This window comes from Nerophis ophidion, linkage group LG04 (genome assembly GCF_033978795.1).
Source record: "Nerophis ophidion isolate RoL-2023_Sa linkage group LG04, RoL_Noph_v1.0, whole genome shotgun sequence".
Lineage (NCBI taxonomy): Eukaryota > Metazoa > Chordata > Actinopteri > Syngnathiformes > Syngnathidae > Nerophis > Nerophis ophidion.
The window spans coordinates 24,660,608-24,678,520 of record NC_084614.1 but is presented as its reverse complement, the minus strand read 5'-3'; the positions used below and the strand labels follow the sequence as shown (position 1 = coordinate 24,678,520).

General features: G+C 38.5%; 1 protein-coding gene across 2 annotated transcripts in view; it reads left to right on the top strand.

Moving 5' to 3' along the window:
* The first annotated feature begins 4,286 nt into the window (after nt 1-4,286).
* The window catches only part of abcg4a (ATP-binding cassette, sub-family G (WHITE), member 4a), a 45,262-nt gene continuing 31,635 nt past the window's right edge, over nt 4,287-17,913 (top strand). Inside the window, exons 1-3 of one of the 2 annotated variants that reach the window (XM_061897578.1) lie at nt 4,287-4,457; nt 4,670-4,965; nt 11,071-11,300. In XM_061897578.1, coding sequence (XP_061753562.1) covers nt 11,072-11,300 — 229 coding nt within the window. In that variant the 5' untranslated portion in view covers nt 4,287-4,457; nt 4,670-4,965; nt 11,071. Of the gene's footprint in view, nt 4,458-4,505; nt 4,966-11,070; nt 11,301-17,913 lie in introns of those variants that run through there. The other variant, XM_061897577.1, reaches the window with a different exon arrangement.

Sequence of the window (17,913 nt, the reverse complement as noted above, 5' to 3'; positions counted from 1 at the left end):
GCAATATAGTTGTATTTGTAAATTGAGGCAATGTTGACGTCTCACTTTGGATCCACGTTGTTGGTTGAGAAATGACCGCAAATCAATGTCACAATCCTTTTATTTTTTTTATTTTTTTTTTCTTTGTCATGAAAAAGGGACGTTTTTGTGGTGTGTGCACTAATTGTAAGTGTATATTGTGTTTTTTATGTTGATTTAATTTAAAAAAAATATATACATATATATATATGTATATATATTTTTTTTAAATAAAAATGAATAAAGAATTGTTCTGCGGCCTGGTACCAATCGTACATGTGTGCTAACTATTAGCATGCTACTCTTTTTGCTGATTTTCCATATATAAATTGGCCCCTAGTGTGTGAATGTGAGTGTGAATGTTGTCTGTCTATGTTGGCCCTGCGATGAGGTGGCGACTTGTCCAGGGTGTACACCACTGCCTTACATCAGTGGTTCCAACCACTGATGTAAGGCAGTGGTTCTCAAATGGGGGTACGCGTACCCCTGGGGGTACTTAAAGGTATGCCAAGGGGTACGTGAGATTTTTTTAAATTATTCTAAAAATAGCAACAATTCAAAAACCCTTTATAAATATATTTATTGAATAATACTTCAACAAAATATGAATGTAAGTTCATGAACTGTGAAAATAAATGCAACAATGCAATATTCAGTGTTGACAGTTAAATTTTCTGTGGACATGTTCCAAAAATATTGATGTTAAAGATTTATTTTTTGTGAAGAAATGTTTAGAATTAAGTTCATGAATCCAGATGGATCTGTATTACAATCCCCAAAGAGGGCACTGTAAGTTGATGATTACTTCTATTTGTAGAAATGTTGATTTATAATTGAATCACTTGTTTATTTTTCAACAAGTTTTTAGTTATTTTTATGTTTTTTTCCAAATAGTTCAAGAAAGACCACTACAAATAAGCAATATTTTGCACCGTTATACAATTTAATAAATCAGAAACTGATGACATAGTGCTGTATTTTACTTCTTTATCTCTTTTTTTCAAACAAAAATGCTTTGCTCTGATTAGGGGATACTTGAATTAAAAAATTGTTCACAGGGGGTACATCACTGAAAAAAGGTTGAGAACCACTGCTGTAGAGAGCTGGCACAGGTGTGCATTAATTGCTCCAACGGGGAGGATACTAGAAGACAGGTGCGGTCAGGGGCGTCGCCAGACAGATTTCAATGGGGCACGTGCCCCAGTAAAAATTTCACCGATAAAAAAAATGCTTCAGAGTTTTAAGTCTACATAACATAGACAACAGCGCACATACTACTTAGTATGGTAATTGATTGCTACTGTATTCACTCCAAGTAACAATGAGCACATGGCTACTTAATATGGTAATTTATTCACGTGTGGATCGAGACTTTGGTTGAGAGAGAGAGAATGAGAGAGAGAGAGAGAGGATGAGAATCACTGCGTGAGGTAGATAACGTTAGCCAACAACAATTTGTTAATTACATTATTTTGATTTTGATTTGACTCAAACTGTAACTCCTTGATGGATTTAAGAAAGTTATTCGCCAGCAACAGAAAAGAAGCAGCAGGAATGAGAGATGTAAGTGAAGTCCTAGCTAGCTAGGCAACATCATTGTCTTAAGTTGATGCTAAGTTAGCTAACGTTATTCCTTGTATCAAGACAAACATATTCATTTGCTGTACGAGCTGTCGGGGGAATTTCCAATCAACATGAAACATAATGTTGGTTATTGTCTGCTGGTTCTGCATCAATGATGATTTGGAGTAAGCATGTGTGAGTTGTGTGCTTCTCAAATGGTTTATCTTCAGGAAGAAAAACACTTTTCCATATCATCAAGTCGTGAGCCAAATTTATTTTCTTAGTTTATTTCGAACATGACATACATACAACATTATACATCAGTTAATTTAATCATTTCGCAATACACAATACATAATGTCCAAAAAGGAGTAGGAAGAAGCAAAGCTTATTTAATCCTACCCCTTTTCCACTTCAGAGCGCCCACAATATATATCTTCATTCACTGACCTTCTTTACAGCAAAATGACATCTGTGAGTGAGTAACACAGCAGTTTTCTAACATGTACTTAATTATTTCAGTCATTATTAACATACTAAGATGAAGAATATCTTATTTTCAATAAGTTTGAAAGTGTTTCTCATAATACTTCTTCTTTGTACTTTGTAAGCACTATTAATTTGAACAGCCTCTTAAACTGGGTCATACCAGTACAGTGTTTAACTTCTTCACTTAATCCATTCCATAATTTAATTCCACATACTGATATGCTAAAAGTTGTAAGTGTTGTACGGGCATACAAATGTTTTAAGTTAGATTTTCCTCTAAGGTTATATTTCTCCTCTTTATTTGAGAAGAATTGCTGTACATTCTTTGCTAGCAGGTTATAATTTACTTTGTACATCAATTTAGCTGTTTGCAATTTTATCAAGTCATCGAGCTTTAATAATTTTGACTCAATAAATAAAGGGTTTGTATGTTCTCTATATCCAACATTGTGTATTATTCTAATCGATCTTTTTTGTAACACAGTTAACAAATGTAGCGCACATTTGTAGTTGTTTCCCCGTATTTCTGCACAATAACTCAGGTATGGTAACACTAGCGAGCAGTAGAGAATATAAAGTGATTTTTGGCCCAGGACGTATTTTGCTTTATTCATTATTGAAATATTTTTTGCCACCTTATGTTGTATGTTTTGTATATGAGATTTCCAGTTCATTTTATCATCTATTATTACTCCCCAAAATCTGGTTTCTTTTACCCTTTCGATATCTATTCCATCTACTTGTATTCGTGTCTGATGCTCTTTTCTACTGTTACCAAATAGCATTATTTTAGTTTTACTGAGATTCAAGGATAGCCTGTTTTTATCAAACCATTTTTTTAATTTGTTCATTTCTTCCGTTATTATTTGTATTATCTTCTATGTGTTCTCTCCTGAACAGAAAGCAGTTGTGTCGTCTGCAAATAAAACTAACTTCAAGTTTTTTGTATCTTTGCAAATATCGTTTATATAAAGATTGAACAATCTTGGTCGCAGTATTTTTATATCATTCAAGTTTATTTCACAGAAAAATAGCACAGTAGACTTGTCTTGTTAATCGGTGTGACTTTGACTAAAATAATCTTGTTTTGTCACCAGAAAAATGGCTACAGCTAAAGCATCTGGTTTTGTTTCCAGAAAAAATAGTAACATTTCTGTATTTGTTTTCAGAAAGATGGCTGAAAATATCGGGTTTTGTTGCCCCGTTTAGATTGAAAAAATATATATATTTCCATGTCTGTCCTGAGTCTTCCTCCAACTTATTAGTCGGTTTGCCTTTTGCTAAAATACTCACTAACAGTCACTAGAAAAATGGCAATAAATATCTGGTTTTGTTGCCACAATTTGATTTTTTTCTCCCTAAACTTTTTTTTTTTCATGCACACATCTGACTGCGACTCACTGAAAATGACACACAATCCACTTTTATGTCACGACCCAGCAGTTGGGAACCACTGGTCAACTGTATAACAGTTACTGTAATATTTCCATGTCTGTCCAGAGTGATTGAGCACTTTGCAAAAATAAAAACGAGACGTTACAGTTTACTTCTCAGAAAATGATTCCCTGAACAGACACACAACAGTTGTTTATTTATTCTACTACTGTGGCTTTACTGTTTTGTGTATATTTTATAGTTTTGTGTATCTGAAATAGGATTCGCCACATTGCCATAAATGGAAATTAAATAATATAAAAACCCCAGAGATGTAGGGGTGCTTTATTTTTTGTTTTACTTTTGTAGATGTTAAATTTGCAGATGATTACTGCAATATATATTTCAAAAAGATGCATTGCTATTCGTTTTTGCTTTTACCAGTAGCAGTTTAGAAGTCTGGAGTAAAAAAGTGCACAAGTAGGTCAAATGCATTAGTTAATTTCAGGTGGTTAATCAAAGATCCATACAACATAATCTGATATGATTTCATAGTTTAAAGCACTATTTATGTATTTTTCTCTGATAAATAAGTGCTAAAAATGTTTTTGCTTGCGCGCTTTGCACGCTCACACGAATTATTTGTGCCCCAGGTGTGCCCCAGTACAGTATTAGGTCTAGTGACGCCCCTGGGTGCGGTGTTCTAAAAAGGCGCCTTGGTTTCCTCTCCGGCGTGATGTAAGCCAAGGCACGTCGGGCCCGCTTGAACGCGAGTAACCTCGCCTGCTTTACCGAAAATAACCCAGCGACTGCAGCATCAGCGCTGATCAGCTGCGCAGGTGCGGTCGTTAAAGAGACAGCGGTATTCAAACCCGAATCAAGACGTGCGATTCGGAATATTCAGATGCGATCGGTCGGCGCCCGTTTGATCAGGCGTTTAAAATGAGCGCCAACGAAGACGCCGCGTTGATGAGCAGCCTCGCATTGCAGTGCATTGAATTGACTCCCACATGGTAATAAGCAAAATATTTATGTTGTTTTTTTTCTTCCCTCCCTTCTCCCGGGCTTCTCCAATCGCATCCCAGCTGCAACGCCCTGCAACGTCCCTGGCCCCCGTGCATGCGCGCGCACACGCACGCAGCTCTACTGTTGCAGCATCACTGTGTGTACATGCTCTTCATCCTCAGCATCAGCAGCCTCCTTTACCTCCTCTTCCCTCGTACAGATGCCATGAACACGAGTGGGGTGGATCTGGACGTGATTTTAGTCCCGGGAGTTGCAGTGGATGCAGGATCATGATGGTGAGGATGATGATGACATGATGAGCGGCAGCCGCACCCCAGGACATATTTTGACCAAAGAAGAATCCTTCCTCTTTTTTCTTTGCTCCGATTTGGATTGTGTTGGTCTTGGACACACTTGGCCGGTTGCTTGGAGCTTCTGATGTGCCGGGATTGTGTTGTTTTACCCCCAGTGGACGGCTGCTATCACATCCTGACCCATTTCAAAACACAACAATAAGTAAGTGCAGTGTGTGTGTGTGTGTGTGCGTGGGCCGGATGCAACAATGTGTAGGAATGCCTGGTTGTGTGACCTTTAAATATATATTTATATATCATCATCTTTCTGGTTAACAGGTGCTTTTTTTTTTTAAAGCGCCAAACATTTTCCAAGTGCTCACGTGTCGTGGCTGCAGGGGGCCCCACATGATGACCGAACAGGCATAGGCAGGCCTTCATCTGACTAAGAGGCCATTAAAGTCTGGTTTTACAGGGCTTATAGGCAGCCTGGTAATGGAAATTCACTAATGGCATAGTGATCAATAGAAGCAATGTTGTGCATGTGAGGATATGTTATTACAGGCCGATGGAGTTGGTACACACACTGATCACATGTTGGGTCCATCAATGTTTTTGTTTTGTAAACGTAAAACATATAGCAAATAATATTCTCTGATTAGTCTTTTCTGCTTATCTACCAATGACACATATTAGGATTATATACCTGTAATATTTAATTCATAGAATATATAGACACAGTTGCCATATAGCAGGGCTAGTCAAATTTGCAAAAGCATTCCTAACAGAGCTCCTGTTGTATAATGCAGTGGTTCTCAAACGTTTTCCATTAAAACAAGGCAGAGGTTATATTCAACAAGTATATTTAATACAAACCCTGTTTCCATATGAGTTGGGAAATTGTGTTAGATGTAAATATAAACGCAATACAATGATCTGCAAATCCTTTTCAACCCATATTCAATTGAATGCATTACAAAGACAAGATATTTGATGTTCAAATTCATAAACTTTATTTTTATTTTTTGCAAATAATAGTTAACTTAGAATTTCATGATGGACCCAACATGTGATCAGCGCCACACATTTTCGATGGGAGACAGGTCTGGACTGCAGGCGGGCCAGGAAAGTACCGGCACTCTTTTACTACGAAGCCACGCTGTTGTAACACGTGGCTTGGCATTGTCTTGCTGAAATAAGCAGGGCGTCCATGATAACGTTGCTTGGATGACAACATATGTTGCTCCAAAACCTGTATGTACCTTTCAGCATTAATGGTGCCTTCACAAATGTGTAAGTTACCCATGCCTTGGGCACTAATACACCCCCATACCATTACAGATGCTGGCTTTTTAACATTGCGCCTATAACAATCCGGATGGTTATTTTACTCTTTGTTCCGGAGGACACCACGTCCTCTGTTTCCAAATATAATTTGAAATGTGGACTCTTCAGACCACAGAACACTTTTCTACTTTGCATCAGTCCATCTTAGATGAGCTCGGGCCCAGCGAAGCCGGCGGCGTTTCAGGGTGTCGTAGATAAATGGGTTGGGCTTTGCATAGTAGAGTTTTAACTTGCACTTACAGATGTAGCGACCAACTGTAGTTACTCACAGTGGTTTTATGAAATGTTCCTGAGCCCATGTGGTGATATCCTTTATACACTGGTGTGGGTTTTTGATGCAGTACCACCTGAGGGGTCAAAGGTCTCCCCATGTCTAGCATTAAAAGATTACAGTTGGTACAAAATGCGGCTGCTAGACTTTTGACAAGAACAAGAAAGTTTGATCACTTTACGCCTTTACTGGCTCACCTGCTCTGGCTTCCTGTGCACTTAAGATGTGACTTTAAGGTTTTACTACTTACGTATAAAATACTACACGGTCTAGCTCCATCCCATCTTGCTGATTGTATTGTACCATATGTCCCGGCAAGAAATCTGCGTTCAAAGGACTCCGGCTTATTAGTGATTCCCAAAGCCCAAAAAAAGTCTGCGGGCTATAGAACGTTTCAATTCGGGCTCCAGTACTCTGGAATGCCCTCCCGGTAACAGTTCGAGATGCCACCTCTGTAGAAGCATTTAAGTCTCACCTTAAAACTCATTTGTAAATTATAGCCTTTAAATAGACTCCCTTTTTAGACCAGTTGATCTGCCGTTTTTTTTCTTTTTCTCCTATGTCCCACTCTCCATTGTGGAGGGGGTCCGGTCCGATCCGGTAGCCATGTACTGCTTGCCTGTGTATCGGTTGGGGACATCTCTGCGCTGCTGATCCGCCTCCGCTTGGGGTGTTGTCCTGCTGGCTCCGCTGTGAACGGGACTCTCGCTGCTGTGTTGGATCCGCTTTGGACTGGACTCTCGCGGCTGTGTTGGATCCATTATGGATTGAACTTTCACAGTATCATGTTAGACCCGCTCGACATCCATTGCTTTCGTCCTCTCCAAGGTTCTCATAGTCATCATTGTCACCGACTTCCCACTGGGTGTGAGTTTTCCTTGCCCTTGTGTGGGCCTACCGAGGATGTCGTAGTGGTTTGTGTTGTGGTTTGTGCAGCCCTTTGAGACACTAGTGATTTAGGGCTATATAAGTAAACATTGATTGATTGATTGATTGAATATCATCGCTTACGTGCAGTGATTTCTCCAGATTCTCTGAACCTTTTGATGATTTTACGGACCGTAGATGGTAAAATCTCTAAATTCCTTGCAATAGCTCGTTGAGAAATGTTGCTCTAAAACTGTTCGACAATTTCCTTACAAAGTGGTGAACCTCGCCCCATCCTTGTTTGTGAATTACTTAGCATTTCATGGAAGCTGCTTTTATACCCAATCATGTCACCCAACTGTTCCCAATTAGCCTGCACATCTGTGGGATGTTCTATATAAGTGTTTGATGAGCATTCCTCATTTTTATCAGTATTTATTGCCACCTATCCCAACTTCCTTGTCACGTGTTGCTGGCATCAAATTCTAAAGTTAATGATTATTTGCACAAAAAAAAAATGTTTATAAGTTTGAACTTTAAATATGTTGTCTTTGTAGCATATTCAACTGCATATGGGTTGAAAATGATTTGAAAATCATTGTATTCCGTTTATATTTGCATCTAACACAATTTCCCAACTCATATGGAAACGGGGTTTTGTATTTTGGACACAAACATTACGTACACTTTGAACAGTAACACTGTTTTGATATGGGAAAAATAAAACACTGAATGTAAATATTGATTCAAATGTTTGGCGTGCCACAAGATGGAGGTGTTGTTATACATACATATATATATATATATATATATATATATATATATGTATATATATATATATATATATATATATATATATATATATATATATATATATAGCAGTGGTACACCTACCACAGTTTGAAAATAACTGGTACAACGGAACTTGGACCATTGAAAACACACTGGCAGATCCTTGCAGCGAATAGGGATGCACTGATCGATTAGTATCAGAAAATGTTTGTAAAAAAAAGTATGTGATTAGCCATTGTCGATTAATGCCGATCACAGACGCCGATCCTCACTGACTGATAAGTATAGCTAGCGGGTGATTATGTGTCATACACTGTGGAGCCGCTGCCCTAAACTAATAATAACCTACATTACGGGAAATAAACTGCAATTCTTAGAATCTTTAGTATAATTTTCAAGTATATTATCTCTGGGGGACAAGGCTAAACATGTTACACACCGAGTTCCTGGCTCCTGAGGTAACCTACCTTAAAGAACATAAACAATAGATGCTTAGTAAAGTTTAAGTGTGGATGGAAGCACGTTAAAGCAGAAAGTAAGGAGATACATTATAACAGGAAATTAACACATAGATTAATAAAAGTCTAGAGAGAGGATAATGTAACAACTGTTGTTGACGTGTCATCATTGTCACTGTCAGTACACGACACGTAAGATCAGAGTGGGTCGATCCATAAATTGGTGTTGTCAAAATTGAGGATAGTATTAGTGTGTGTGTGTATATATACATACATACATACATACATACATACATACATACATACAGTACTGGCCAAAAGTTTGAACACACCTTCTTATTCAATGTGTTTTCTTTATTTTCATGACTATTTACATTGTAGATTGTCTCTGAAGGCATCAAAACCATAAATGAACACATGTGGAGTTATGTACTTCACAAAAAAAGGTGAAATAACTGAAAACTGGTTTTATATTCTAGTTTCTTCAAAATAGCCGCCCTTTGCTCTGATTACTGTTTTAAACACTCTTGGCAATCTCTCGTTGAGGTTCAAGAGGTAGTCACCTGAAATGGTTTTCACTTCACATGTGTGCTTGAAGGTCATTGAGAGAATGCCAAGAGTGTGCAAAGCAGTATTCAGAGCAAAGTGTGGCTATTTTGAAGAAACTAGAATATAAAACATGTTTTCAGTAATGTTAACCTTTTTTTTTTTGAGTACATAACTCCCCATGTGTTTATTCATAGTTTTGATACCTTCAGCGACAATCTACAATGCAAATAAATAGTCATGAAAATAAAGAAAACGCATTGAATGAGGAGAAGGTGTGTCCAAACTTTTGGCCTGTACTGTATGTATGTATGTATATATATATATATATATATATATATATATATATATATATATATATAAATTATATACAGTTGGGCAAATAAGTATTTAGTCAGCCACCGATTGTGCAAGTTCTCCAGCTTAAAATGATGACAGAGGTCTGTAATTTTCATCATAGTTACACTTCAACTGTGAAAGACAGAATGTGAAAAAAAAATCCAGGAATTCACATTGTAGGAATTTTAAAGAATTTATTTGTAAATTATGGTGGAAAATAAGTATTTGGTCAACCATTCAAAGCTCTCACTGATGGAAGGAGGTTTTGGCTCAAAATCTCACGATACATGGCCCCATTCATTCTTTCCTTAACACGGATAAATCGTCCTGTCCCCTTAGCAGAAAAACAGCCCCAAAGCATTATGTTTCCACCCCCATGCTGCACAGTAGATATGGTGCTCTTGGGATGCAACTCAGTATTCTTCTTCCTCCAAACACGACGAGCTGAGTTTTTACCAAAATGGATACATGGATGATACAGCAGAGGATTGGGAGAATGTCATGTGGTCAGATGAAACCAAAATATGACTTTTTGGTATAAACTCAACTCGTCAATACAATATCAGCAAAAGTCATAGTACATAATTGTAATATTTTATAGTATGGAATTTTGGAAAATGCTTGCTCATGTGAAATTATTCAGAGAACAATATTAGTTATAAAAAAACAACACACGAGTATACTTTCACTGGCAGAATAAGCTTTTGTACTATGTTGGCTTATTATTGACCATATTATTATCAACCTTTGTAACATAACATATTTACCAACTGTAGTAGATTTATGCTGTATCTTTTAATATCTCTGCAACGCCTAACCGGTTTGATTTCACATTTTTGGGATTTATGCAGATTCTAAATACACAGAAGCAGGTACCATTTGGTAAGAAAAGTTGGTTTTGTACTATAGGGATTGAAAGGGAGTGGTAATGTTTGTTTTGCAGACACTTAGTTGGCAGAATAATTCATTAAGTCAAACTCATGAGGTGGTATGTTGAATGATGTCTATATGTTTCTTACTGGATACTTTTTAAAATGCTTCTGCATTAGATACTTTGTATCCGTTGGTAATATGCAACTGTAATTAATTGATACTTGTTTATATTGACAAATGTGATATGCAACTATAGACTTTTGTCTGCATCATTGTTCAATTAAGGACACTATTACATATGTCTAGCTTGTGTGCTATTGTGTGCTTAACTGCTGTGTAGCTGCTGTCTCCCAGTCATCTAGTATAGCTGCTGGTATCCGAGCATATATATGAGATCTTGATTTTTTGCTGATGTCGGAATAATATCCGATATCAATATCGGATCGGGAGAACCCAGAGTAACGGATGCTAGTTAGCGTGGCTGTGTGAGAGTACCTTGTATAAAGTTTGCCTTAAGAGTTGTGCTGGACAATGAGTTCAAAGCCATTGGTGTTTTAGCTTATTGTCTAACACCACTGGACATAACTCTCAACCAGTAGGAATTTGTGTGTGCAGAAATACCAGGCAGAGTGCAGGGCTAGACTTGCTGAGGGTATTATTTGCAGCAGTGGAGTTCTATCGTACACAATAATAAATATATTTTTGAATTAGTACCTCTCTGAGCAGTATTATCTTTGTACAGACTGACTTGTCTGAGATGGACCTCATTAGTGGTCCATCAGTCAATCAAATCCTGCAGACAGATCCCTTCAACTTGTCTGTGTCGCTCTTTCAGCATGGCGGAGAAGACGTTGGAGCAAGGCTCCGTCAGCATCCCCATGGAGGAGACCAAACTGCACAGTGGGGCACCCCAAGAGGCACCACTGCTCACCCACCTGAAGAAAGTGGAGAATCACATCACCGAGGCACAGCGCTTCTCCCATCTCCCGCGGCGCACCGCTGTGGACCTGGAGTTCAACGAACTGTCCTACACCATCCGCGAGGGTCACTGGTGGAGAAGGAGAGGTATTGCAGATCTTCCACTCCCCATTAATAGTCACTATGTTTCCATGCACTAAATTAGTCTGATTTCTCAAATGTTTAGTTTTTTTTGTATTTTCACATACAATTGTGATGGCCCTGCGATGAGGTGGCGACTTGTCCAGGGTTTAACCCGCCTTCCGCCCGATTGGAGCTGAGATAGGCACCAGCGACCCCAAAGGGAATAAGCGGTAGGAAATGGATGGATAGATGGATGGATGGAAGTGTGAAGTTAAGTGTCCTTGTACACTTTTTAATATGGGAATGGTCATACGCCATGTGCCTTCCGTACACTGGGGGGCGCTTACTTCAATTTATCCATCATTCCATTTCCTACCGCTTGTCCCGTTCGGGGTCGCTGGGGTGCTGGTGCCTATCTCAGCTACAATCGGGCGGAAGGCGGTGTACACCCTGGACAAGTCGCCACCTCATCACAGGGCCAACACAGATAGACAGACAACATTCACACTCATATTCACACACTAGGGCATCAATTTAGTGCAGCTAAATTAATTCCTTTTCAGGCTGACCTATGATGTCACTCTAGCCGTATGAGGATCCTTACAACTTGTTATGACTGGTGTCCGCTGTAATATTAGCACAGATTACAAATATTACATCCCTAACGGCTATGCTGATTTTCAATACAATCCAATCCACTTTATTTATATAGCACATTTAAACAACAAGAGTGCTGCGCAGCCATGTTAAAAACAATATTAGAAACAACATTATGCTTCACCAATGACTGAATAAAAACAATAAATAAATAAATATAAAACCAATATAAAAACAATATAAAAATAAATATGATTAAAAACCATTTTAAAGGGTACAATCAATTAAAACAGTAAACTAGAAATCAAAAAGTATAAAAACACAGAGGACAACAGAGGACAGAGGACCACACAACTCACGTAGTGTTAAAAGCCAAAGAATAAAAGTGGGTCTTAAGACGAGACTTAAAACACTCCACTGTGGAAGCAGTTTGAACATGGAGGGGCAGAGTGTTCCAGAGCTTAGGGCCGACCACAGTGAAGGCCCTGTCTCCCCTGGTCTAAAGTCTGGTCTTGGGCACCACAAGCTGGAACTGGCTCTCGGACCTCAAATGTAAATTTGGATGAGGTCCGAGATATACTGAGGTGCCAGTCCATGTAAAGATTTAAAAACAAACAGAAATGTTTTAAAATCAATTCTAAAATGAACAGGGAGCCAGTGCAAACTCTGAAGAATTGGGGTTATATGCTGGCGTTTCCTGGCCCCTGTTAAAAGTCGTGCTGCCGCGTTCTGGAGTAACTGCAACCGGGAGAGAGCTTTTTGGCTAATGCCAGCATAAAGTGCATTGCAGTAGTCCAGGCGACTTGAAATAAAAGTATGAACGACTTGTTCAAAAAGGTTAAAAGATAAAAACGGTTTAACCTATACTAAAAGGCAAAGGTGATAAAAACACGATTTTAAAACGCCATTGACTTGTTTGTCAAGTTTAAAATCGCTGTCTATAGTGACGCCAAGGCTGGTGACTTTGGGACGCACATAATTTTGCAATGGTCCCAAGTCAGTGAGGGCCGGACCAAAAACTGAAATTTCCGTTTTTTCCCTCATTCATTATTAAAAAATTCTGGGCTAACCAAGCCTTGACGTCGCATAGAGAGTTGAGAAGGGGTGTCAGGGGGCCGTGGCCTTTTGAAATCGGCATATAAATTTGGCAGTCGTCCGCATAAAAGTGATAAAACACTCCATGTTTCTTAAAAATATCTCCAAGAGGGAGGAGATAAAGAGCGAACAGGATGGGGCCTAAAATAGACCCCTGGAGGACACCACAATAAAGCGGGGCAGAAGAAGAGGTGGCGTCCGCCAGCCTGACAGAGAAGGACCTCTCAGACAGGTAGGATCAAATCACTGTAATGCAGTCCCCCTGACACCCGCACAGTCTCTCAGGCGGTCTAAAAGAATTGTGTGGTCAACTGTGTCAAAGGCAGCTGTAAGATCTAAAAGCACTAAAATGGCAGAGCTGCCAGAATCAGACATTAAAAGCAAGTCATTAAAAACCTTTAAAAGTGCAGATTCAGTACTGTGCAAAGCTTTGTATCCAGACTGAAATGTATCTAAAGTGCTATTTTCATCTAAAAAAGGCTGCAGTTGTGCCAAAACACATTTCTCCCAAATTTTTGACACAAAAGGTAATTTTGAAATGGGCCGATAATTTGACAAATTTGTCGGATCAAGACTTGGTTTTTTAATCAAAGGCTCAACAACAGCTCTTTTACAAAAAGAGGGGACACAGCCAGAAATCAAGCTGCTGTTGATGATGTCCCTGGCAGACAAGTCAATAGTGTCCCAGATTTTAAATAGCAGACAGTATCAAGAAAAGATCTTGGATTTCGCCACAGACATGATGCTACTAACATGAAAGTATCCGGGCGGATGCAGGTCCAATGCAAAGAAAGACCGGCAGAAGAGTTTTTTGGAAGGAACATTCGGTCAAAAATCATGGAAACAAAACTTTTGAATGTCTCAAAGTTCACTCAAAAGGCTCTGTGGATTGATGGGAGGAGTTTTGATATTTTCTCTTCTTTCATTCTTCTTGTAGCGTTCTAACACACACAAGAACTCACACATACACACTTTGCTGTGCTCAGCAGAGTTTAACCATAGTAAATAATTTACACTCACAGATTGGCACACTGTTTGCATCTCCTTTGAGTCACATATGATTGATTTGCTTGTAAAATATGACCAATTTTTCAATACGTCACCCTTATTTTGGATAAAAGCTTGTTAGTGTATCAACTAATCTGCCCTTTCTGTACTTTGTTTACCCGCTTTGTAAGCTTAACAAGGCTGGTGCACTTGTATTTAAGTAGACTTAGGAGGGGTCAGACATGACTGACTTCGTATGAAAAACTACAAAAGAAACGTAGCGGGGCCTTAGAGCATTTCTTACGGAGGCGGCGGCAACATTCAGGGCGTATCGAGCAGCGGTCAATAATGTTTTTCCTTCGCTCATCAAATCCAACCTGAGCTCTCTGTGTGTGCTCTTGTGTTGTCTCTTCTACTCATGCAGAGGATGTGTGAACAGGAAGTGCATCAGCTATTCCTAATCAAGCAAAGCCTTTTAGCAATATTAGTCATCAAGCATAATGTAATTCATTACAAAACATGACATATCTATTCATGTATTCATTTATCTATCAGGTGTCATTCATTGTTTGTTCGTTTCTTAAATGCTTAACAAGTTACATGAAGAAGCATTACATGCTTACAATTACTAAATACAAGTCTGAAAAGGAGTTGGAAGAAGTAGAGCTTAGTCTACCTACTCCTGATAATTGATTTAAACAAGTGTTTCTTAACCATTATTGGGCTGCAAGCGCAAAAACAAGTATGTTTTTCATCTTTACTACAACCCCCAAAACCAGTGAAATTGGCACGTTGTGTGATTTGTAAATAAAAACAGAATACAATGATTTGCTTACTCTTTCAAATCCATATAAAATTCAATAGACCGCAAAGACAAGATACTTAACGTTCGAACTGGAAAACTTTATTTTTTGCAAATATTAGCTCATTTGGAATTTGATGCCTGGAACATGTTTCAAAAAAGCTGGCACAAGTGGCAAAAAAGACTGAGAAAGTTGAGGAATGCTCATCAAACACTTATTTGGAACATCCCACAGGTGAACGGTCTTGTTGGAAACAGGTGAGTGCCATGATTGGGTATAAAAGTAGCTTCCATGAAATGCGCAGTCATTCACAAACAAGGATGGGGCGAGGTTTACCACTTTGTGAACAAATGCCTGATCAAATTGTCGAACAGTTTAAGAACAACTTTTCTCAACGAGCTATTGCAAGGAATTCAGGGATTTCCCCATCTACCGTTCGTAATATCATCAAAAGGTTCAGAGAATCTGGAGAAATCGCTGCACGTAAGTTGGCTAAGCCTGTGACCTTCGATCCCTCAGACGGTACAGCATCAAAAAACCGACATCAGTGTGTAAAGGATATCACCACCTGGGCTCAGGAACACTTCAGAGAACCACTGTCAGTAACTACATTTCGTCGCTACATCTGTAATTGCAAGTTAAAACTCTACTATGCAAAGCGAAAGCCATTTATCAACAACACCCAAAAACGCCGCCGGCTTGGCTGGGTCTGAGTTCATCTAGGATGGACTGATGCAAAGTGGAAAAGTGTTCTGTGGTCTGACGAGTCCACATCTCAAATTTTTGGGGAAACTGTGGACGTTGTGTCGTCCGGAACGAAGAGGAAAAGAACCATCCGGATTGTTCTAGGTGCAAAGTTCAAAAGCCAGCATCTGTGCTGATATGGGGGTGTATTAGTGCCCAAGGCATGGGTAACTTACACATCTGTGAAGGCACCATTAACGCTGAAAGGTACATACAGATTTTGGAGCAACATATATTGCCATCCAAGCAACATTATCATGGACGCCCCTGCTTTTTTAAGCAAGACAAAGCCAAGCCACGTGTTACCACAGTGTGTCTTCATAGTAAAAGAGTGCAGGTACTAGACGGGCCTGCCTGAAAATGTGTGATGCATTATGAAGCGTAAAATACGACCCCGGACTGTTGAACAACATAAAGGCGGTATAGCTCGGTTGGTAGAGTGACCGTGCCAGCAACTTGAGGGTTGCAGGTTCGTTCCCCGCTTCCGCCATCCGAGTCACTGCCGTTGTGTCCTTGGGCAAGACACTTTACCCACCTGCTCATAGTGCCACCCACATTGGTTTAAATGTAACTTAGATATTGAGTTTCACTATGTAATGCGCTTTGAGTCACTAGAGAAAAAGCGCTATATAAATATAATTCACTTCACTTTACTTCACTTAAGCTGTACATCAAGCAAGAATGGGAAATAATTCCACCTGAAAAGCTTCAAAAATTGGTCTCCAGTTCCCAAACGTTTACTGAGTGTTGTTAAAAGGAAAGGCCATGTAACACAGTGGTATAAATGCCCATGTGCCAACTTTTTTGAAAAGTGTTGCTGCCATTAAATTCTAAATTAATGATTATTTGCCAAAAAAAAATTGTTTCTCAGTTCAAACATTAAATATCTTGTCTTTGCAGTGTATTCAATTGAATATAAATTGAAAAGGATTTGCAAATCATTGTATTCTGTTTATATTTATGAATTACACAACGTGCCAACTTCACTAGTTTTGTAAGATTTTTCACTTTTTTTTGTGGCAGTAATGACAATATCACACAAATAGAAGAGGTCTACAGCTAAAGTCATAGAAAAGTTAAGCACATAAATTATGACTGAAGCTGTATTCTCATTTGCACTTTAATTTTACGAACAGTTTAGTTAAGAAACAAATGTATCATTCATTTTGTTTATGTATTTTAGCACAAAATGTGTGTAATTTTATTTTCATCAGGTATTTATGAGTCCGTTCTTATGGAGTATGTATACTTATTTTTCTAATAAACCTGACCTAAGCTTGTTAAATAAATAATACTCCTTGGTTTCATATCCTTTGACAAGGTTGTGAACTGTAAGTTGGTTAGATATAATTATTTAATACGGTTATAATCCAGAGTATAATAATTCAGTGTTATTATTTGAGTGGGGACCCGGCACTCTCTGTAGTGGAAAAGTTGGGCCCGAGGTTAAAAAGGTTTACAACCCCTGATTTGAAACCTTGCATGGATTTAACATGATTTCATTAGCAACATATTTGACACATATTGAGCTACTCAAACATGATTTCATTAGCAACATATTTGACACATATTGAGCTACTCAAAATGTATTGGTATGAGGTGGCGACTTGTCCAGGGTGTACCCCGCCTTTCGCCCGATTGTAGCTGAGATAGGCGCCAGCGCCCCCCGCGACCCCAAAAGGGAATAAGCGGTAGAAAATGGATGGATGGAAAATGTATTGGTCCATCTCAGGCAACATTATTTTTCATTTTTTTCATGTAGTTTTTTTAATCCATAAATGACTCATTTGAAAAACAGCATAGAATTGACAAATCCATGAAGTATTCGTGGCAGATGTTTTTGCAATCAAAATGCAACTTTGCAAAAGTCTTATTGTTTCATGCTTCTTTTTAGTCATTTTAAATTTAGAACAGGCTGTACAAAGTGGGGCGCAGGGACAATTTGTAGCCCGAAGCTCCAGTTTTGTTGGCCTGCAGAATATTGTCGAGATAAAAATCAAACAAAAAACAACAGTTCAAATGTAAGAGGAAGGAGTTAAATACTGAAATGTAAATACTGTTAGCAAATAATAATATGCTTTGTAACCTTTAACACAAAGCTGAGACAAAGTTTTGTGTTTTTTAAGTACTTTTTTGCTAAATAAAAACTATTACTCTGGCCCCTGCATGCTTGGATTTTTTTAGGATATTTGCCTGTGTTGGAAAAAGTTTGAAAATCTCAGTTTTAGAGCTATTTGGCAGTACAGTCGTCCCTGGTTTATTGTTACTAATTGGGTCTGAACGTGACCGCAATAAAATTATTTCCGTAAAGTAGGAAACATCGATTACAAATTCAACATTTTTATAGCTAAAGTTTAAAAAATACTTTTTACAACCTTATGAAAAAATTATGAAAGCCCTTTCGACATTAA